Source organism: Crocuta crocuta, unplaced genomic scaffold (genome assembly GCF_008692635.1).
Source record: "Crocuta crocuta isolate KB4526 unplaced genomic scaffold, BGI_CrCroc_1.0 scaffold282, whole genome shotgun sequence".
Lineage (NCBI taxonomy): Eukaryota > Metazoa > Chordata > Mammalia > Carnivora > Hyaenidae > Crocuta > Crocuta crocuta.
The window spans coordinates 4,522,312-4,544,950 of record NW_027529174.1 but is presented as its reverse complement, the minus strand read 5'-3'; the positions used below and the strand labels follow the sequence as shown (position 1 = coordinate 4,544,950).

The window sequence follows — 22,639 nt, the reverse complement described above, 5'->3', positions numbered from 1 at the left end:
GGCTGACTGCGGGGCGGGGGTGGCGGGGGGGTGGGGGGATGAGTAGGGCAAAGGGGCATGTCATTTGCCTCTTGCACTTCCTTGAGGCCAAGTTCTCCACTAGCAAAATGGGTGGCGTGTGCGTGTTTCATGGCACCTGCAAGTTACGTTTGGAGGTTTTTACACCATACCCATTAGTGTTTGGCTCTTGCCTTAAAAAAAAAAAAAGGAAGGAAAGTAGATAAATTAGCTTCATTTACTATTTAATCAAAAAAAAATCTACTCTTTCACTTCTTGTTTCTTGCTTTTAGCACAAAGGAAGGGCATTTGGCAAAAGCTCCAAGTACCCGCACGGAACCTGAAGTGCAGTAGGCACCCAATAAATGTGGATTGCCTGGAAGGGCCCAGCAGAGGAGAATATAGCATTTAAGAAGAACAAGCTGGAACTATGCTCTTAAAGGAGTTAACATTATGCTTCACTGCAAAGGTGATAGTAGTTACCACTGGATAAGCACCTACTATGTGCAGGGCTGTTTCCATACACGGTACCGAACAATCCTCTGCTCTCATTCTCTCGCTAACGAGTCACTTCCTGGTCACTCTCCACCCAAGTGCTTGGGTGAAAAAGAAGAGTAAGAGGAACCAAAATACATACCTCTCCTACCTCGAATTTCTAGTCTTTTCTCTTTCTCCTAATCTTCTGCCTCCTTTGAATATCATCTTTTTCACACAGAAGGACCAGAGCAAGAATACAAAGATAGGAAGAGATAGATGGGAAAGGCTTGGAGTCCTGCCTGACCCCAAAGGAAGCACTGTTCAGTTGGCCAAAGAAATCCCTTATCATGCCACCCTCCCTGCCCTCTACCCCCGTGGCTCCTCAGGCTGAACCGCTGTACTTCAGAAACTTCATGTTCTGTCTTGAATCTGAGCCCTTCAGTGACATAATTGCTCAACCATCTGAGCTACCCCTTCATGCAAACTGACAGTATTATTAAAGATATGTATTTGGCATCCCCTTCCTTCAGAGCAGCCCAGGACACATAAGATTAAAATAACTAGGGCCCCCTGAGTGGCTCAGTCGGTTGAGTATCCGACTTCAGGTCAGCTCATGATCTCACAATCTGAGTTCAAGCCCCACGTCCGGCTCTGTGATGACAACTTAGAGCCTGGAGACTGTTTTGGATTCTGTGTCTTCCTCTCTCTCTGTCCCTATTCTACTTGTGCTCTGTCTCAAAAACAAATAAACATTAAAAAAAATTTTTTAAATAATGAAACTTTTTTTCTTCAGCCAGTGGGAAAGAACCTAGCATGCTACTTGCACTTAATAAATATTCACGGACTCAAAATCTCTGAAAGCATTTCTCCCATCCAACCCATGAAATGGAACAGTTCATGAATAGTTTCATCACAGGACCAATCCAGCAAAAGAATCACTTAGAAAGAATGGAACCAAATTATGCCATTTAGTGGAGGCCACTTGCTCATAACTGTAGAAGTTCTCCATTACTTCTTGGCATATTTTGCAGGTGCTCACTTCATCAGCAAGCCACGTGGCCCACATCAACGCACATGAACTGAGAGGGGTGAAACCCAGTCCAGCAATTAAATTCAAACCAGTCATGATCAGTGGGTAACAGAGGTCCTGAGCAGATCAACGTCTCATTCTCTTGCTAATTCTGGAAGCAGTTACCTAACCCAGCAATCTGCTCATTGATTTTAACACTCTTCTGCCCCAGTACCTTAGGTCTCTTTTTACCTGTTTTTATTCTTCCATCTCTGCTTATGACTCCTCCGGGCTCCACACTGATGACATAGATAGGCAAATCCCATTCCCTGTGTGATGCTCCCCCTGCGACGGTCATGCCGAGAGACTCGCTGGGGTCTTTTCGTACACTTACCACCTTCTCATGGCAAGTGACCAGAGGATGTAGGGGCTAAAGGCACAGACAGAAAAACGAACGTGATGTATCTGCTCACACGTGGGTTTGCATTTCCTGCATACAAACGCTACCGAAGTCGGGTAAATACAGGATGGCAGTCTTTGGCCTCACAGAGAGACATGTGCAGACAACCCTCACTTTGCCTCCATCCTCAACAGAGTGCATTATCCCAAATTCTATAGGCTCAATCAGAGAAAGTTTACATTTCAAATGGAAATGGACAAAAAAAAAAGGAAGAGGAACAGGTTGCAGGCTGGAGACCACTGCAGAAATATTAACCACACAAACGGAACTGCATCCCAAATTTTCCAAGTGACTCATTCATCCCTGAGAGCAGGGAGTATTTTCTAAACCTCTTGTCATTCATGAGTATCAGGGATTTTTTTCTAAATTAAAAAAAGTATTTGCAACATGAATGGAACGGGAGTGTATTAGGCTAAGTGAAATAAGGCAGTCGGAGAAAAACAGCATATGATTTCACTCACGTGTGGAATTTAACAAAACAGATGAACATAAAGAAAGAGAAGCAAAAATAAGATAAAAACAGAGAGGGAGATAAACCTTAAGAGATTCTTAAATGCAGAGAACTGAGGGTTGCTGGAGGGGAGGTGGGTGGGGGGTGGGCTAAATGGGTGATGGGCATTAAGGAAGGCACTAGTTGAGATGAGCACTGGGTGTTACATGTAAATGATGAATCACTGGGCTCTACTCCTGAAATCATTATTACACTGTAGGTTAACTAATTTGGATTTAAATTAAGTTAAAAAATTAAAAAATTAATTGAAAAAAATATTCTAACAGTCTCAGTTTAATTTAGGTATAGGAAGTCAATTCTAGAAGTGGATTTCATAGATACGCCACTCAGCGAATAACTGGGTTCTCCCCAGTTAGCATCTTCACTCTTCACATATCTCGAAATAATATGCAGATCTACCCTTGAATTTTATTATGTAAAAATATAGCATACACATTGTATAGTATACACTGAGGACCAACTTTCAAAAAGCAAATTAAGAGAACTATGATTTTGATTCAACAACTCTAGACTGAAAACATTCAAAGCTGCATGCAGTGTTCTCTTGAAGCAGTTAAGAGTTGGTCAGGGCACTGTTTACCAATGAATACATATCAACATACACTTAATTTTTAAAAAAAGCTTAATGTTTATTTATTTTTGAGAGAGAGAGAGAGAGACAGAGTGGGAGCAGAGGAGGGGCAGGGAGAAAGGGAGACACAGAATCCAAAGCAGTTCCAGGCTTTGAGTTGTCAGCCCAGAGCCTGATGTGGGGGTCGAACTCACGAACCACAAGATCATGACCTGGGTCGAAGTCAGAAGCTCGACTGACTGAGCCACCCAGATGAGCCCCCTCAACATATACTTTTCTAAAAATGTATTCTCCCTGCTTGTGCAATGACCTAGGGGACTAGGTGGGAATGTGCACTGAAAATAAATATTTATAATATTTGATCAGACCTCAGAGAAGTCTATGGCTCAAAATAGAGTTTACAGTTGTATTTAAAGAAAGAAAATTAGAAAACACAGCTGGTAATAAAAAAACCAGGATACAAAAGAAAGTTTAAGTATACTACATTTTGTTTAAAAGGGGTTAGGAATGAGAATTTATATTAATATTTGCATTTTCATGAAGAAACTCTGGAAACAGTGGTTTTATGGGCGTAGAGGAGGGGGATCTGGACAGATCAGGCATGAGTGAGGAGCTCCTTCACGTATACTTTCCATTTTTTGAACCCTGGGAATAGATTATCTGTTCAACAAATCAACTGAATTAGAAGTAAACTTCTGCAAAGTTGATGGTTAGCATCATATTGAACTATGGCTTGCATGGATGAGTCCATATTTAATGTTATAAAGATAAGCTTAGGTTTTTTGGTGTATTTAGTATCTCATAATTTTCTATGGTATAAAATTACTCATGTTTGTTTTAACGTTTAATGGCCTTATTGTATCCAGTAATGGCCTGTTACTGAACATAGCATTTGGCATGTTCAAGATGGTAACTGTGTGTTTGTTGAATAGACAGACGATAAATTACAGTTGACACAAATTGGTTTTAGTAGTGGGAGAATACTAAAACAGGGATTGCAAATTATTCTGACAAGGTATTTGTTACAATTAGTACTTATAAGGTCTGGGTTTGTGTTTCTATAAACCACCAGAACCTTGAAGAGACTGGTTATCAGAAGTGGGTTGTAAAACTGAAATGGGACCTTCGTCAGGGCAAAGTTTCAAAATAAAACAGGTAAGTAAGAGTGTGAACACAGTGGCTCTAGCATTCCAGAGGCCATTTGGAGGTGTTCTCAAGGTCTGTTCTCCGTATGTGGCTTTTCTCTTCCACAAAGCAATTAGATGCAGGATGTCTCTACCTTTAATCACAGACATCTCTCACAAGAGCCCTGCTTAGAGATGCAGACAGTTCTGACATGCTCCCAACTCAGGGCAAAGTTATAAACCTAGAGGCTCCTACTGGCTGCTCTGTTTCTTTAGCTCATTCCTGGGGATAATCATGGAGCATTTACTCCCAATGTTCACAAATAAGCTCTTTCCTCCATTATTTCCACATGGAAGTCAGGGATGCTGTAGGGATAACAAATCAATCTCCCAAGGTGATGTCTAAAACACAGTATGGAATGCTCTGGAAAACAAGGACATCTTTTCCCGTTAAAAAATGTATGCACACACAGGGGCGCCAGAGTGACTCAGTAGGCTGGGCATCCACCTTCAGCTCAGGTCATGATCTCATGGCTCATGGGTTCAGGCCCTGCGTTGGGGTTTGTGCTGACAGCTCAGAGCCTGGAGCCTGCTTTGGATTCTGTGTCTTCCTCTCTCTGCCCCTTCCCTCTCACGCTCTATCTCTCTTTCAAAAATGAATGAACATTAAAAAAATTTTAACTATATATGTTCTCTCTCTCTCTCTCTCTCTATTGCATTCTTGAACAGCTTCCTCGTGCTTTAGCACGTGTATATGTCCTATCCCCCATTGATGACCATTTTGATTGTTTATAAGTCTCTTGCAAAATTAAACAGTGTCACTGTGAACATCCTTAGACACACATATCTTGTGCACTTGTGTAAATATTTCTTTAGGCTAATATCCTAAAAGTACAACTGCTAAATCAAAGAGCCTCAGCATTTTACATTTTGATACATACGAAACAGTTCCATCATCTATAATCTCACCAATACCTTGTGAAAATGCCGATTTCCCACAATTCTGCCAATACTGGGTTTTATCAATATTTACAATATATGCCCAGAAGATTCAAAATAATTGCCTTTCTAGGTAAACACGTTTTACTGTTAAACTTCTAGCAGTAACTGCATTTGAAATCTTGTAATACTGTCATCACTCAAGCTCCCCCAGCTTCATTTATGAAGAGGGTAAGATGCCCAGGTGGGGCAGCCCTGTGATGGGAAGAAATGCAACTGGAGTGAAAGATACACCTTTGATCTAAGAAGACTTTAGTTTAAAAAAAAAAACGGGTCATGATATTCATTTGAAAGTAGCAAAATTATTTATCTCATAAAATATTCCAGAAATGGTTTCCTACCTGCCACACTAGATAATAGAAATAAGTGAGGCTGGGGGCACCTGGGTGGCTTGGTCACTTAAGTGATAGGATCTTGGTTTCAGCTCAGGTCACGATCTCATAGTTCATGAGTTCGACCCCCACATCCAGCTCTGTGCAGACAGCTCAGAGCCTGGAGCCTGCTTGGGATTCTGTGTCTCCCTCTCTCTCTGCCCCTCCCACACTCATGCTGTCTTTATCTCTCTCTCTCTCTCTCCTCTCAAAATAAACAAACTTAAAAAAAAATAAGTGAGGCTATAATTATTTTGTTGTGAATAAATATTCTTTGAATAATGCATAGATTGACCAGATCCTGTTTGAGGAAAAAGGAAACAAATAGTGTTTGTTATCTACTTACACGTGCCTGGGCAGAAAAACTGAGACTCAACCTTAAAGCATTTCTGATCAATGAAACACAGCTGGCCAGGGAGGAATTGGGAAACCGACACCCAAGAGATCTGAGTAAATCCATGCTCTCTCCACCACACTACTCTGCTTTCAGAGGGAATATTTTACATGTGATAAAGAATTAACCTATTAATTATCAGATACCTGTCAGAAAGACACATGAAAGAATCAGTTACCAACTTTTTCAGGAAAGATTTATGTCATTAACTAGAGAACTCCACTCACATCCAATTCTATCAAATAAAAAACATGACATGTAAGATGTGAATGCTGAAACCTATGTTCTCCTGGCCACAGAGATAGGTTATTTATGCTTTTAGTATGAGTTTCTGGAGAGCAGTGCCCTCCTCCACACTTGATCAGTGCTTACCCAACAGCCTTATTGTACTGAGCAAGGAGATGTTTCAGGCACCTATGGGCTCAACACAAATGACTGGGCCACCCCAAATAGGAAACGTGTCCTTTGTGTTTCTGACAGCCATCTGCCTTCCCCACAGGAGGGAGAGACCCACGTTAGCAATGGAAAAACCAAGTACCACCATGAACCCTTCACACCCAGAGTTACCTAATCCCAATTGAGGAGAAAGAGAATGAAATACAACACAGGTCTTTTCTATCTGTGTTTTCTCCCAAACCTCTTCCCTACTTCAGAGACTGCAGGATGTTCCTTGATGTTCAAAAACATAATTTGGTATGAACTAGCTCAAGCCGTCTTAAAAAACATCATGAGCACTAGTCTGCTATCACTTGGCTATAAAAGTATTTTATAGAATATTTTTCTTAAAAAAATTTTTTTAATGTTTATTTTTATTTATTTATTTTTTTTTTTGAGATAGACAGAGAATCCAAAGCGGGCTCCCAGCTCCCAGCTGACAGAACAGAGCCCGATGCGGGGCTTGAACTCACAAACTATGAGATCATGACCTGAGCTGAAGTCAGATGCTTAACCAACTGAGCCACCTAGGTGCCCCAGAATATTTTTATTTTTAAAATAAAACAGCTTAGGCATAAAAGGAAAAAAATATAAGGAGGAACATAATGAGCTCCCAGGTACATTGCCACCCAGCGTAGGAAATACATGCTCCAGTACTGTTGAAGTCCCTGTGATTTCTCTCTGGTCACTTCCCCTTTCCTCTGCCACAGAGGCAGCCACATGCCTACATCTGATGCCTCTCCGTCTTTGCTTTTCAGTTGGCTACAGACATTTCTGTCTCCTAAGTCTTGGTTTGCCTTCTCTGAGATTTCTCTCATTTAAGCTCCTACTTTCGAAAAACATGTTGTTGTCCTAGATAAAACGGAGCTTACAGGATCATAGAAAACTAAATCATAGAAAAGCCATGCATGTGTTAGTTTTGTTTTAAATAGACCTTGTGGGTGTGTTGTGTGTGCACACGTCCCACTAGGTCACTTTGTTCTGCAGGTTTGCCAGGAATTAAATACATGACAGAGACTGCAGCAAAATTTTGATCAGCTCATCTCGGCTGTTTCCGGGATTCGTACCGGTTAGGTGGAAGGGATTACAGACCCACAGTGCTGGTAGAAGCCTCATTCTTAGTGGCTTAATGAACTAGAATATAATATGGTCTAGTTAATCCAACTTAATTAATTAATTAATTAAGATTAAAACCTTAACTAATTAAGCTAATAAACTAGTTTTCCATTAGTAAATACTATTAGTTTCATTTAAATATAGTAATAGTATTTACTAGTAAAAAGATACAAGGGAGCCTTTATCCATAAAAAGTGTTAGCAGGAAGTACCTGGCCTGTCTAGATTGCTTATTGTAAAAACAACAACCTTGGAATTTATGGATGTATAGGACACGGCTGGCTGGCTGGGGAAAGGGGAGGAGGGTGTAGCCATGTAGGCTATGTAATTAGAAGTCAAGATTTTGAGGGGCACCTGGGTGGCTCAGTCGGTTAGGCATCTGACTTCAGCTCAGGTCATGATCTCACGGTTCATGGGTTCAAGCCCCACGTCAGGCTCTGTGCTGACAGCTCAGAGCCTGGTGCCTGCTTCGGATTCTGTGTCTCCCTCTCTCTCTCTGTGTCCCTCCCCCACTTGCGCTCTGTCTCTCTCTCAAAAACAAATAAGGATTAAAAAACAATTAAAAGGTAAAAAGAATTCAAGATTTTAAGTATGGTCTCTGCGTACATTACTCCAGAACCCAGACTNCCCCCCCCCCCCCCAATCTCCAGTGCATGAAGAACGGGCTACCTGTAGATTTTGCTTAATTACAAGTGATCTAATGAAATCAGATTTAGGAGAACCGGCTAGAAACTCACTGCCCTCACAATAGGAGGCCAGCCTGAGGCTATAGGACTTTAAATCTGGGCTCGGCAAGGTTTGTGTTGCCTTAGCTACCTACCCAAGTGGAGAGGGGACAGCACTGTCTCTACTAGAAGACACAGACTCAAGTACAGACTGGGCTGGGTCACCTCATTGAAAGAGAACTGCAAACTGCTGGCCTGAAAGACACATCCACCCTGTCGATGCATTCTGCTTCATCATTCACATCGCCTCACATTTTTTTCTGACTTTAAATGCTGTACCATAGGGCATACGCTTTCTTATTTGCCCCATTCCCCACCACTCCCTAATGTTGAATGAGCTTCAAGTGCATATATTATCTTCCCAGCTCTTCTAAAAAAAACGAACATGCTAAAATCAGCAGGGGAATTGTTATTTTAGTTTGCAGGCAGATTGGGAACTTCAAAAACCTAAAACCAAGCACATCTCTTGGTTCATTTCAAAATGAATGAAAATGGTCCGTAAGCAGAGTGACTGTTGGAAAAAAACATGACAGCTCTTTGGCTTAGACTAGAAATCAGGTCCCTATATGAAGTCTGCAAGATCAGGTTTCAAAACTTTCCTGGCCCCCCTGCTCTCTTGTTTGGATGGGAGACACCTGTTACCTCACTGGGTCTTGAAGATGGGACGTGAGGCTTTTTGTTTTACAAGACGAGTCAAACAGCGTTTATGTGATGAAGTCCAGAGAGGACACTTAGAAACGTTAGAGTGCTCAGGCTTCCCAAGAAGTAGCTTCCTGCAGGAGGAGTGGTCACACCTTGGGGCTCACCTTGGGAGCAGGGCTCCTGTCCCCTGGCCCCGGGGACTGGCTGCCGTTGCTGTCCCAGTCGGCTTCCTGAAAGATGTCAGGACTCTGCAGACGAACCCGGCGAGACACGATGAGGTGAACGCGCCTTTCACTGGCCTGGGTAGGAAGACACAGACATTAGCCCCTCTCAGAGCTTCCACCCAAAGCACCGGGCACCAGGGGCGTACCACGATGCACATTTACTTTTTTTTTTTTTATAGGAAAAGATAGTGTCTAGTATTTCTCATGGAAGTTCCTGTTTCGTAATTTGGCAAGCACATGAGACTCACTTCTTTTATTATTTTTTTAAAATAACTTAAGAGCGAGAGAGAGAATGGGGGAGAGAGGCAGAAGGAGAGAGAGAGGGAGGGAGGAAGGGTGGCAGAGGGAGGGAGAGAGAGACGGAAGGAGGCAGAGGGAGGGAGAGAGAGAGAGAGGGGCAGGGGAGAGGGAGAGAAAGAGAGAGAGAATCTTAAGCAGGCTCCACACTCAGCATGGAGCCTGATGCAGGGCTCAGTCCTGCAACCCTGGGATCATGACCTGAGATGAAATCAAGAGTTGGATGCTCAACCGACTGAGCCACCCAGGCACCCCTCCTTTATCTATAAATCAGGTAATGAAATCTACTTCAAGGAGAAAACTAGGGAAAGTTTGATTTATCCAACAGTTTTTGAAAAGACGTCATCAAACATTGTTATTTTTACGAGATGGCTCCGTTGCACACAAGACATGTCCGGAGGGCTTTCCAGATAGAACCGAGTATACAGTGTGAAGTCATAGCCCAGTCTAAAAACCAGACCAAAGGTAAGCAGGACAGAAAAAGGAGCAGAGCTGGTGGCATCAACACTTTCTAAAAGTAGAAATCCTGCATCTACAGCATCAAACATTTGGGCACGGGAAAGGAGGAACAGTTTAGAAATAAAGGGATGACTTAAAAGTTCAATTACAACCTACTTAAAGGCCTTTACCTTTATCTTTTATGTAGTCATCACTAATTCTGACTACTATTCCTCTCTGCTATAAACATCGATGCTTGCACAGAGAATTCCAGCTAGCAAATATGCTGCTCCCTGGGGAGAGTCTATGCCACACCATCAATCCATAAATTGGATTTCTGCCACAGATGAATTTCTTATTTGTTTGAAAGCATTCATCACTATTCCCAAACTGCTGACTGGGGAAGCTCCAGATCCATGGGGCAGATAGAGGAGACATTCATTAGTCCTGTGAGTGTAGATAAACAAAGCTCCCTGATGGCCCAGAGGAGTACATTTTTGGGGTTCCTCTCTTCATCTCATCCCCTGACCACTCTTCACCGCAGCAGAGATGGACATCACCTGCCTGCCTTCTCCCTTCACAGGTATGGCTGTCAGACCATGGAAGAATCCAGTCGCTAAGGAGGGCCTTGTTTTTAAAACCTTAAGCAATCCGAACCTCATCGATGAAATCAGATCCCCACAGTTTTCAACACTGACCAGCCCAACCCTTCATGATTTTGCATCCTTGTATTAATAAACATTCCTTCTCGGGGCTCTCTTGAAATGTAGGGATCAGAAACTGGGTAGCTGTACATCACATGAACTTTTAAAAACAGCTGCTAAAGTACATTACGAGCGGCGATGGTAAACATCAAGGTGGGATGGTGGGCCAGTTGAGTTGATTCGTCCTAAATAAGTTACAAAAAAATCCTACTGAACAGGCCCAAATAGTGAGTTCAAGTCCCTCATTCATTTTCATTCCCATAAAGGTCATCGCTTTTGCCGGTCTATGTAATCAGTATTGATGCACTTTTCCTCTGTTCCTTACCTCTCTTAAATTCCTTGGTGTTTCTCATCACATATAAAGCTTGCATCAGAACAAAAACTTACAAGCTCGGGAAACGATAATGCAACAAGCTGACAGAAAGAACTATGGTATTAGCCAACTAAATTCAACTCTTAGAAGAGTATTTTGTAATAATGTTTCTTTCTTTATCCTGTAAGCCTCACTTATCCTAATGAGGTTATCGCTGGGAATTTTCTGAAGCAAAAATTCCTAGTGATACGTGGCAAACCCTCAAGTCAAAACTCTAACAGCTGGGCCCAGATCTGCTCTTTATCTTCAGGGAAAGTCCAGTGTTTTGAAGGATCTCAGTAGGGGGTTTGTCTTTGGCCTGCACATCACCATCACGTTCACTTCAGACCAGGAGCGGTCATGCTTGCAACTAAGCATCTCCTAAGAGTGGAGAAAATCTGAGACTTCCACATCGAATCAACTTGCTGGACAAAATTCAAAATGTCAAGCAGCAGTCTGCAAGAGCTGTTTAATTCACATTTTCAAACACAAATTTCTCACTGGATTTTCAAATGTCAAATTCGGTATTAAGCTGCCGGCAGGAACATCCCTCCAATAAATGAGCCTGGTATCAATTTACTTGGAGATAAATTCTCCGCAAGGCTGGATCTGTGGCCACCTTACAAATTGTTCTCAGGCAGACTACTGGATGCACTTTCTCTCCTGGTGTTTGAAGTTGTGAGGTAGAAACGGGGCTAATGTGTTTGTACTGGCTCTAGCCTCAGCACCAGCTGGACGCAGTGTTGAGAAGCATCCCTTGTTACAGAGAGCAGGGAGAGCCATAGTTGCATTTATAAGAATGCGAGCTTGCCTCTACTTAGTGTTCTATCAACAAAGATGTTAATGAGCATTGCCTTGAAAATAATTCATTCCGTGTCTACATTCCCCACCAGTTTCTTTTCCAAGGATCCCAGAGTTAGGCAGTCTAGCTTTGATTTTCAGTGTAGAATTGTGGGGATGGTTCTCTTGATACCGTTTGGGGTTGCCCCCTCTTAGCTTCCCTTCCACCAACTCCTCAAGTATCACTGTCAGTTCATCTATCATGTGCTCACAGCGCCTTGGGAAATTGTGGAACACTAGTCCCATGTAATTAAGAAGTCCCATATATGGAAGAGATGTCAGGCATTATCTAATCTGACATTTTCTCTGTAACCCATACTTCAACTCCCCCACAAAATCCTTGCCATGTGGTAACCCAGCTCATGCTCCGGTGCCTCCAATGACAGTGAGCTCACTGTGTCCTAAGGCTGCTTATGCCATACTTGGAGCTAATTAGAAAGTTTGTCCTGAGGCTGAGCTAAATGTACCATTTTCTGGCTTACACATGGGCTCCAGTGATGCCCTCTTGGGTAGCCCAAAGTCAATTTCCATGTGACAACCTTATTTGGAGATAAGGTTCACTGTTCTCTCTTGGCTCTTTTCCTTTCCAGGTCAAGTATTTCTAGTGTCTTTTATATTTCATGTTTTCAAGTCATCTCAGAAGCTTGATGAAGTCTGGACTCACTCTAATAAAGTTGAGTGGGGTGTGTGTCTACAGAATTGGACCTGGAAGATCCAATGTTTTTGGATCTTTTGGTCAATGGACCAGCAGCACCCATGACCTCCATGATGGAGTTCCCACTGTGCCCTGTCATGTATGCAGAGGCAATTATCTCTGTGCTCTACAAAGCCAAGAACTCCATAGATGTCTGTCTTCATTATTACTGATTAAAAGAGATGATTAATTAAAAGATGTCCTCACTAAAGGACACATTACATCAGTGAAGCCTAGCTCTGAGATCAAAAATGGCACACAGACCCTAAATGGCAACACAGACAACAGGGGGCATCAGAAGAGAGTTAGCACTTGAGATGCTAGAAAAATACCAATGCCATCAGTCATTTGTTGACATGGCATCACAACTACACAATAGGTGCGGAAACAAGGTCTTTGCCCTAACCCTCCCTGCCAGAGAGCAAGAGAAATTCTGAGAAAAATACCTCTCATTGAGCAGAAAGTCAGGAGCTCCAGAAAGAGTTAGCTGCAGGACAAGCTAACGGTGTGCTGTAAGTGGATCGTTTCTATAAAATAAGCTTGTTGTGTGCTGATTTGTTCACCACTGAAACATTAGCACCTAGCCAAGAACCTGACACATTTAAAAAATGTGTATTTATTTGGTGGGGGGTGAAGGGGAGAGCACGTGCACAAGTAGGAAGGGGCAGAGAGAAGAAGCCAGAGAATCCCAAACAGGCTCTTTGCCATCAGCACAGAGATGGATACGAGGCTCGATCCCACAAAACCATGGAATCATGGCCTGAGTCGAAATCAAGAGTCAGATGTTAACTGACTGGGTCACCCAGGTGCCCCACAATTTTAAAGGATTTCAAGAATATCTTCTACCAGGGAGGCAGCAGCTGTTTTAGTGAAAAGAGTAAGGGTCTGACCAAGGAAAAAGAAAATTTAGGAGGCTTTGAGAGAAAGTGGTGAAATAGGACCTTAGGATTTGACCAACGTTGAAAAAGAGATTTGAAACAGCAATTTGGTCTGTTTTCCCTCTTGACTCTAGCTCCATATTCATCCTTAGGCTCCCAGAAGCACCTCTTTTAAGGACTAAGATATTAATGACAGTCTGATGCACCCAGGATCACACAGAGTTCAGCGACAAGGCCAAAAGAAGAATTTAGTTCTTGGGTTCTTATGGCTGCTCATCACCGAGTTGGCCGAATGACCCAAGTCCTTTGCCTCAAACATCATTTCTTTTGTGGTATCTAGAAGTTACTCTCATGGTTAATGTTGTTCCATGTTAAAAAAAAACAAAAAAAAAAACCCACATCAGGGGATATGGAGTTGAAGGGGGGGGGGCAGTAAAGTTTCAAGATTCCCTAGTGTTTGCAGTGTGTGTAGCTGTGTAGGAGATTCACTCACAGAATTCAAAGCTGAAACGTTGTATAGTTTACCAAGTCATGCTTTACCATGAATGCATGAGATTTAGAGCCCTATATAAAAATCATCTGGACTTTAAGAATTCAGTTCAAGAAGATGGTCATTAAATCTATGTATTCTTTAGCCATTGTATGAAATTTACTACAATGCCATGTTAAGAAAATGTTTTGAAATGATGCTCAGTGTCCCTCATCACCAGGGAAATACAAATCAAAACCACACTGAGATACCACCTCATACTGGTCAGAGTGGCTAAAATGAACAAATCAGGAGACTCTAGATGCTGGCGAGGATGTGGAGAAATGGACACCCTCCTACACTGTTGGTGGGAATGTAAACTGGTGTGACCCTTCTGGAAAACCCTGTGGAGTTTCCTCAAAAAATTAACCATTGAACTCCCCTATGACCCGGCAGTAGCAGTGCTAGGGATTTACCCAAGGGATACAGAAATGCTGATGCATAGGAGCACATGTACCCCAACGTTCATAGCAGCACTCTCAACAATAGCCAAATCATGGAAAGAGCCTAAGTGTCCATCAACTGATGAATGGATCAAGAAGATGTGGTTTATCTATACAGTGGAATACTACATGGCAATGAGAAAGAATGAAATCTGGCCATGTGTAGCAACATGGATGGAACTTGAGGGAGTTATGCTGAGTGAAATAAGTCAGGCAGAGAATGACAGATACCATATGTTTGCACGTATAGGAGAATCAGGAGGAACTTAATGGAGGATCATGGGGAGGTGAAGGGGAAAAATAGTTGGGGAGAGGGAGGGAGGCAAACCATGAGAGACTCTTGAATGCTGAGAACAAACTGAGGGCTCAGGGGAGTAGAGGAGAGGGGAAGGGGGGTGATGGGCACAGGAGAGGGTGCTTGTTGGGATGAGCACTGGGTGTTTATATGGAAACCAACTTGACAATAAACTAAGGAAAAAAAAAGAAAATGTGTTGAAATGGGGATTTGAGGGGCGCCTGGGTGGCTTAGTCGGTTAAGCGTCCGACTTTCGCTTAGGTCATGATCTCGCGGTTCGTGGGTTCAAGCCCTGCGTCAGGCTCTGTGCTGACTGCCAGCTCAGAGCCTGGAGCCTGTTTCAGTCTGTGACTCCCTCTCTCTCTGACCCTCCCCTGCTCACGCTGTCTCTCTCTCTCTCCTAGAAATAAGGAAAAAACATAAAAAAAAAAAAAAAGAAATGGGGATTTGATTATGTATTAGCTGTGCTGATCTGTAAAAAGCACATTGATCTATCAGGTCTTTTCCAGTTACGCAGAACTCATGAGCTGGACTCGTGCATTCGGAACAAATGTAGGTAATACGAGCAGTCTGTTACTTGCTTTCTGGCTCTGTCGAGAGGCCTCTCACGTTCTTTTTAAAAGTCCGAAGAGCTTAGTTGTTGGTTGTTCTTGATAAAATAACTTCTCATTTAAATATTAATTCATGAAAAGGGAAAAAAAATCACACATATGTGATTACAAAATTAGTATTAATGGAAACCTGTGTATCAACCACTTCTACAAATGTCTTCGAATTGTTTTTCAGCTTCTGCCTCAAGTCTGGGAGTTGCCTAGGAATAATCCTCAAATCTGAAATCCATAATTACCTTCTTCATTTATGAATTGTATATATTTGAACTCCCAAATACACTTGAAACTCACTGTTCCAGAATTGCAGATAGAGGAGAGCATCTCAAAACAGGTATAGCTGTCAGCATAAGCCATTCGCACACTGATTGGTGGGTAGAGAGACGCTGAATGGCCATGATGAGGGGAGTCAAGACCTCTTTTCTCCTAGGGTCTCAAATCTTTGCTCTGTATTTCTTGGCTCTCTGATTTCAGGGAGGACACCGGTTTCACAAAGCTGCCTCTTTCCTACAATTCTTCTAGATATGGTGCTCAAAGAATTACGAAATTGACAATGGAGAAAAATAAAGTTGTCCTGTTAAGTCAGTCAACTGCTTCCCGTGCAAAACTTCTGTCTCCTTAGGGTTTCTCTTCCTTGAGGAGTCCAACTCACTTCTGGGGTCTGGCACCCGGGCTGCTGAGTAAGTGGGGGGGAAGGACTCCACATATGTAAGTTGGTCAAATTTAAAACAGTTGTGGCTTCTCTGTAATAACTTTTCCCTGAAATAACGGAGAACAAGGCAGAAGTGTGGTACTGTGGGAGAAAACATGACCAAAAGGACATGTTGTCTGGGAATTTCTTTCTAAGGCAAGTATGATTCATGGAGTAGATACAAAAGGGCCATGTAGCTAAGGACTGCTTGGTAATTTGAGTCTCAGCCTTTGAAGGGTATTAAGTTTAATTCCCCCCGGCCTGGTGTGTGTTACAAGTATCGCATAAATAAAATCCACTCGATATTGCTTAACTGGCTTTTCCCAGCACTCTACTTTTTCCATTTCTTTTCCAACTAGCTTTGCCCAAGCCTTTAAAAGAATTTTTTTCCCTCTTCCCCTGCTTATAAAGCACATTGGCTTTGTTAAGTGAGAAGACTCTTTTAGGAAGTCCCGCTGTTAGGCAAGATTCTACTTCATAAATTTACTTTCTCAGGGAAAAATTTTTTTTCCTCTTCTGCTATTAATCTACAAAAGTAGAATGCCATATGTAATCAAAATTTTTCCAAATGGCATGAGTAAGACCGTTTTTCTCTTGCTGATTGCCAAGTGTAGTTGGCAGATTATCTCTAGAACATGAGCTGCGCAGACTGACCTGCAGAGGGAGTTGACAAACGCAATACACACCAAAATTGATGATCCCCTAAAAGTCTAGTTTCAAAGAAAAAAAAATGCTTAGAGAGTGCAGTTTCTTCACAACGAGGAAAAGGGCTCTTCCTTGTCTGTGGGTTAATGTTTTCATAAACAGTCTATTTTCTGTTCTCACACATTGACACAACAGGCTACACCCACCTGCCAAATGCTAACTTGATTCTACTGGAGATCAGAGACAGGAATATATTCCAAGCTCTAGAAGGCCAGGAACTGTGTCAGTCTTGTTTGCCACTGTACCACACACCTTCCAGCATATAGAAGGGGCCCAACCAGTAATAACTAAATGATTTCAAGAGGACAAAATGTAGAAATTCCATCTTGGGGACAAACAGCTATAAAAGTCGATTCGGTGTTTGTTCTTTGGTAAATGGTTTGATGAAAAATCTCTAGGAGATGGAATCAACATATAAATCCTATCTTCTATATATTTACACTTTTGTAACTTGACTCAATCTATTCATTCAACAAATACTGAGTGTCTATTCTTGCCAAACATTTCTCTACGTGCTAGTGATACCATACTGTATTATTCTATACTATGCTGACAGGTAATAATTTGTTGATAGGAAGAAACAAAGCTGATTAAACAAGGGACATAGAGCTGGGGGTGGGAGAAGCTATTTTAGGCAGGATTGTCAGTGAAGACCTCCCTGAAATGATGTCTGAGGAGACACCTGAATGAAGCATGGCCGTTTACAGATATTTGGAAGGTTCTTCCAGTTAGAGGGAGAGCAAGAACATCAGCCTTGAGGTAAAAAGGTCTTGACATGTTTAAGAAGTGGCAGCAAGAAGGCAATGTGACCGAGCATGGCCAGGCAAGGGTGAGAATACCAGAAATCCTCTACGTTGCTTAAGAAATTAATTTGGAAGGAGACTCTTGAATGCTGAGAAGAAACAGGACTGATGGGTGTGGGGGGGGAGGGGGGAGATGGGCATGGAGGAGGGCACTTGTGGGGATGAGCACTGGGTGTTATATAGAAACCAACTTGACAATAAACTATTTGTAAAAAAAAAAAAAAGAAAGAAAGAAAGAAAGAAAGAAATTAATTTGGAAGGATAACTAAAGGCCAGATTATGTATGGCTCTGTAGGCCATTGTTAAGATTTAGAAAATTTTTAAAAATATTTTCTTTTATTTGAGAGAGAGAGCACACTGTGCTAGGGAGAGAGGTACAGAAGGAGGGAGAGAGGAAGGGGGAGGGACAGAGAGAGAATCTTAGGTAGGCTCCACGCTCCGCATGGAACCCAATATGGGACTCAATCCCACAACCCTGGGGAATCATGACCTGAGCTGAAATCATGAGCCAGATGCTCAAGTGACTGAGCCACACAGGCACCCCAAGATTTGGAAATTTTAATCTAAGTATCTTGGGAAGTATCAGAGAGCTGACCACAGGAGTGACATGATGGGACAGGCTTTGTAAAGGGGCCCCTTAACTGCCGTGTAGAGAGCAGAGGTAGAGAATCAGGTGTGGAAGCAAGGAGGCCAGTTGGGAGGTCTCTGGCAGAGACCCAACACTGATGGCAACACGGCTGATGGAAGCCATGGAGAGAGCGAGGAACGGATTACAGAAAGAGTATGCTGAAGGGAATAAGAGATTCTTCTGGCCCAAATAACTGGGCAAATGATGCCATTTGTAGACGTTGGCAAAAGCTGAGGAAAGAGCAGGTTTGAGAAGGAATAGAGTAGGGAGAAGTCAAGGGTTTGGTTTTAGACATGAAGTTTGAGATGCTTTTTAAATAGCCACATGGTGGGGCGCCTGGGTGGCTTGGTTGGTTAAGCGTCCGACTTTTGCTTAGGTCATGATCTCGCAATTTGTGGGTTTGAGCCCCGCGTTGGGCTCTGTGCTGACGGCCAGCTCAGGGCCTGGAGCCTGTTTCAGATTCTGTATCTCCCTCTCTCTCTGACCCTCCCCTGCTCACGCTGTCTCTCTCTCTCTCCTAGAAATAAATAAAAATAAAATAAAAAATAAAAATAAAAAAATAAATAGCCACATGGAGACACTAAGCAGACAGTTGGTGATAGAAGTATGGTGTTCAGGGGAGAAGTTGAGGCTGGGCATATGAATTTGGAAATAGATGGCATAATCTCCAGAAGGGAACTGCCTCTTGTCACTCTGATTTTGTTCTCCACTGGCTCCACAAGCCATGGTCTTAGGCCCTGTTAGGGAGATAAACATGCATCAGGTGAAAAATCACCTTGAAAGTAGAACACTGCCAAGAGCCACAGGTCAGGGGCCCAGAGACCACATGTGCTTCCTTTCCTGGTAGGCAGGGGAAGTGGGGAGAGTTCGCTTGCACCCTCTGCCTCAGGCTGTCCACATCCAAAAGGACAGTATCATCTACCACTCTCTTATCCTCAAGGAAGAGGGAGAAGATACTCCACACAATAATGAAGAGAGCCAATGACACCTGGAAGAAGTCCATGGCTGGAACCCAGGGTAGGGAGATCAGTGTGTCGTTAGGTGACCAATTCTTGAAAGCAGGCTCCATCCTCTGAGTGTCATCCTCAGTGGAACTTGGTACAAGGATCAGCTGACTACTGCTACTGACTCATTGTCTATTCTTGAAGTATTATTACTTAGTCACTATGTAGAAGCTGATGTAGTATGCCAGGTAATTGAAAATTGCAAGTTAAGATAAGGTCTCTAATTTGTCCCCTCTCCTATCAGCTCTCCACTACCTCTAGAGGGATCTAGAAAGTCATGTCACTTCCTTTCTTAAATTTTTCCAGTGACACCCCCTGGCTTTGAGGATAAAGTCTGAGCTTCTTGGAATGGCTCATAAAGCCATGGGATCTGGTCCTTGCCTCCTACTTCTGCCTGGACTATGGCTGCTGTTTTAGTGTACTCCAGGCTCCTGGTATTAACCCTTTTCCTAACCAGCTTTTAGGGAAGTCTTCTTTTGTATTGTATCCCCTTCAAGTGACCCTCCCTTCCTTGTCTACCTAGAGACCTTCTCCTGATTCCTCCAAGCCCCAGTTCAAGGTCTTCTTCTCTGTGAAGAATTCCTAGGCCTATGCAAGCAATAATCTCTTCTTCATCTGAAACAGCACTGTTCTTAATTTCTCCATTATAGTATTAACATACCATCTGGCAATTATTTACAAAAAGTCCATCCCCCATACTAAACCGTGGGCTCATCTAAGAGAGCAGCCTAAGAGGTCACCATCTCTGTACCTGACGCACAGCTAGGCAAGTGGCAGAAACTTAATGTGTTTTGGCTAAATAAAGTAAATAAATGTGTTAGGAATACAAGAGCCCAGAACAAAGCCTGTCCTTCGAAGAATCAAGATGGCAGCTCATCAAGCATTAGAAAAACAAGGTGGCCCAGGGAAAGCCAACAAGATACATGGTGGGGCCTGACGATGCTACACCAGTCAGGAAAGTGAATTAATTTGAACCAACGTCAGGTTACTGGGAACATAACTTGTATGCCTCTCTTTTTAGGGGGTCTTCCTCAAGGTTCATACTGGAGTTCCATGGGTTTTCTAAGGAGGCTGGACTCAGCCATGGAGACTGGGCTTATTAGCCAATTCTGTAGTGGCCTCTGTCCCCAGGATTCCTGGAGGGCATATGGCACTGCTTCTTAGGGGAGTTAGTACAACTAGAGGTCTTGGGGGTGTCCGCAATGTATCTGAATGACCCCTGGGTCTGCAAATAACATACAGGGGACAGGGATGGACTTAAGTGATCTTCACCTGCTCAGGTTGCAGCACATATAACCCTAAGTGTTTACAGGCTGTCATATTGGACTTCAGGAATGTCCAGGAGCCTGAGACACCTCACTTGCTTGAGTAGTGTTCTGACCTGGCCCTTCAATCTCGACTCCTGGGAAGAGGGGCACTGCATGTTACACGTAGTAGAAACTGGGCAGCTTAATGAGCATTCCACTCATGATGGCAGTTTCTAGCTGACATCTTGGCAATGACCTGTGACTCACCTGAATCAGATGAGCTGCACTTTCCGGGCTGCCGTACCGAAGGTCATGACCATTGATGGCCAACACACGATCGTTCTCCTCCAGCTGACCATGTCGGTCTGCCACACCACCATCCAACACGTTGAAGATGAAAACCCCGGGTTCATCCACCCTGCGCACCAGTTTTATTCCAAGCTGCTCCTCGGGGCTGCTTTTGTTGAGAATCACATGGAAACTGTCATCACGGGGTCCATGGGCATCCAGTGCCTGTCCGTTGCTCCTGCTTTGGAACTTCTGCTCTCGAAGCACAGTGAGCCGCAGCACGTGGCAGGGCTGCCGCAGGAGGCGAAGGGCATAGTTGTGAGGTACGTTGCTGATGTCCATCCCGTTGACCTGGGAAGAGACCAGAAGCCAGAACGAATCAACCAGCACCACCTGCCACAACACTTCCTAAAAGGCCCCGAGTGCACAGCATCAGCAGGACCCTTGCTTAAAGACTGCTCTGGTTTGTCACCTCCTCCTCTGTCCAAATCCCCGCCTATACCTATCTTCCAACCTTACTCCTAACCCCGCCTCCGTTCAGGGTCACTCGCACCTCCAGGTGTGTCATGCTGGACGCCATCTTTCTTCAGCCTTGTTCTTGCACAGGCCCCCAGATTTATCTGCACAAGTCCCAACCCTCATTTCTGTTGCTGGCCAAACTTAGTGTTCAGCCGAAGGGGGGGAGGTGGAGAAAAAAGGAAGAAAAAGTAGGAAAAGGCCAAAGAAGAACATTTCCCGTGGAGTTCAAATGATTATACTGAACTCTTCAGATCAAACCAAGCTGACTCTTTCTTTCCAAAGAGCTCCAGATAAATTTTTCTCCCCATCACTCTGTGTGTGTGTATGTATGTGTGTGTGTGTGTGTGTGTGTGTGTGTGTATGGTCTTAAGGTGAGGGAAAATAAAACAATCTCTGTATAGTTTCAAACAAGCTGAGGTGACTGGGTTTCTAGGCTCTCTTACTGAAAGGCTGGATCACTTTATTATGTTACTTAAGCGTCCTCAAGCTCAGCCCTCTCATTTGTGTCTTGTTAATTTTTGTTGGGGTTGATGCCTCCGGGGGCTTTCTGGTTTTAATTACTCCGGCTGAGCTGACCCAGCCTGGAGGCGACAGCCCCTAGTGGTAGTCGCTGCACTCTGTGCAGTGTCTTAAGGACCAGGGCCCCACAGAAGAGAGACAACCTTCTCGAATTTCTACGGTGTGGCAAAATTTCTAGTACTTGTAGCCGATTATTAGTGGAAGCTTAGAGTGAGTTTTTAAGAGGCCTTGCTGCATGTACAATCATGAGCTCGGGGCTGCCTCTCCGGGGATGGGGGGGCGGTTCTCGTGCACGGACAAGCCTCACCACCTTGGTCCAAGCACAGGAGGTGAGCTCAACGCCCTTGCTCTGCTCTGTCACTTCTTCAGGTCTGGTCTCCCCATCGCACCCAGGCTGAGAGAAGGCCAGGGTCGTCTGCTAGACAGTCCTGGCGGCATTATGCCTGCAAGGGCCACTTGAAGGCTCTAAGTATCACAACTGCACATTAGACAACCCTCGCAGGCAGCAGCTTCCGCTGAAGGGGAGCCACACACAGTATCGCTGACATTGCCGTGGACCATCTCTGGAGGTGGACGGGCCCTGCCTCGTGCTTCACCTCAGGGACCAGTGGGACTTTCAGTGTTGCTACCATCCCTGCTTTAAATTCTTTCACCCTTTATCCCCAAAAGATAATTTCTTTGCCAGAGAAATAGCTCATGATGTGTCAGGTGCTGGCCCCTCAATGACCTAGAAGGAATGGAATGAAACCCTCATCTGGGCATCAGACAGGAAATATATGACCAGAGAGGGATTTCTCGTCACTTCTGCCACACGTCTGACTTCTGTCTGATAAACAACTCTCCCTTTACCTTTTCTTTTCTTCTCAAAATTTTCCCCTAATGTCCTTGCTCTCACCCACACCTCAGAGGACGGAAATGCCTAAGGTGTGCCGTTCCAGGTGTGCCCTTCCATCACCTGCCTTTTCTGGAATGTAAGTGGGTTAGTGGGAATAACTTAGGAATATTTCTTGGTTTTTCTCACGGAAGGCCATTGAGCTACAGGAAATTCATGTTGTATGAATGGGAGTGATTAGATCAGATACATTAATCTGCTCTGAAAACAA

General features: G+C 43.6%; 1 protein-coding gene across 2 annotated transcripts in view; it reads right to left on the bottom strand.

Moving 5' to 3' along the window:
• LNX1 (ligand of numb-protein X 1) overlaps positions 1–22,639 on the bottom strand; it is a 121,607-nt gene that overhangs the window by 5,994 nt on the left and 92,974 nt on the right. For both annotated transcript variants that reach the window (XM_077757776.1, XM_077757777.1), the window contains 3 exons: positions 20,478–20,849; positions 8,995–9,129; positions 1,736–1,913 (listed from right to left, as the gene is read on the bottom strand). In XM_077757776.1, coding sequence (XP_077613902.1) covers positions 1,736–1,913; positions 8,995–9,129; positions 20,478–20,849 — 685 coding nt within the window. The remainder of the gene's footprint in view (positions 1–1,735; positions 1,914–8,994; positions 9,130–20,477; positions 20,850–22,639) is intronic.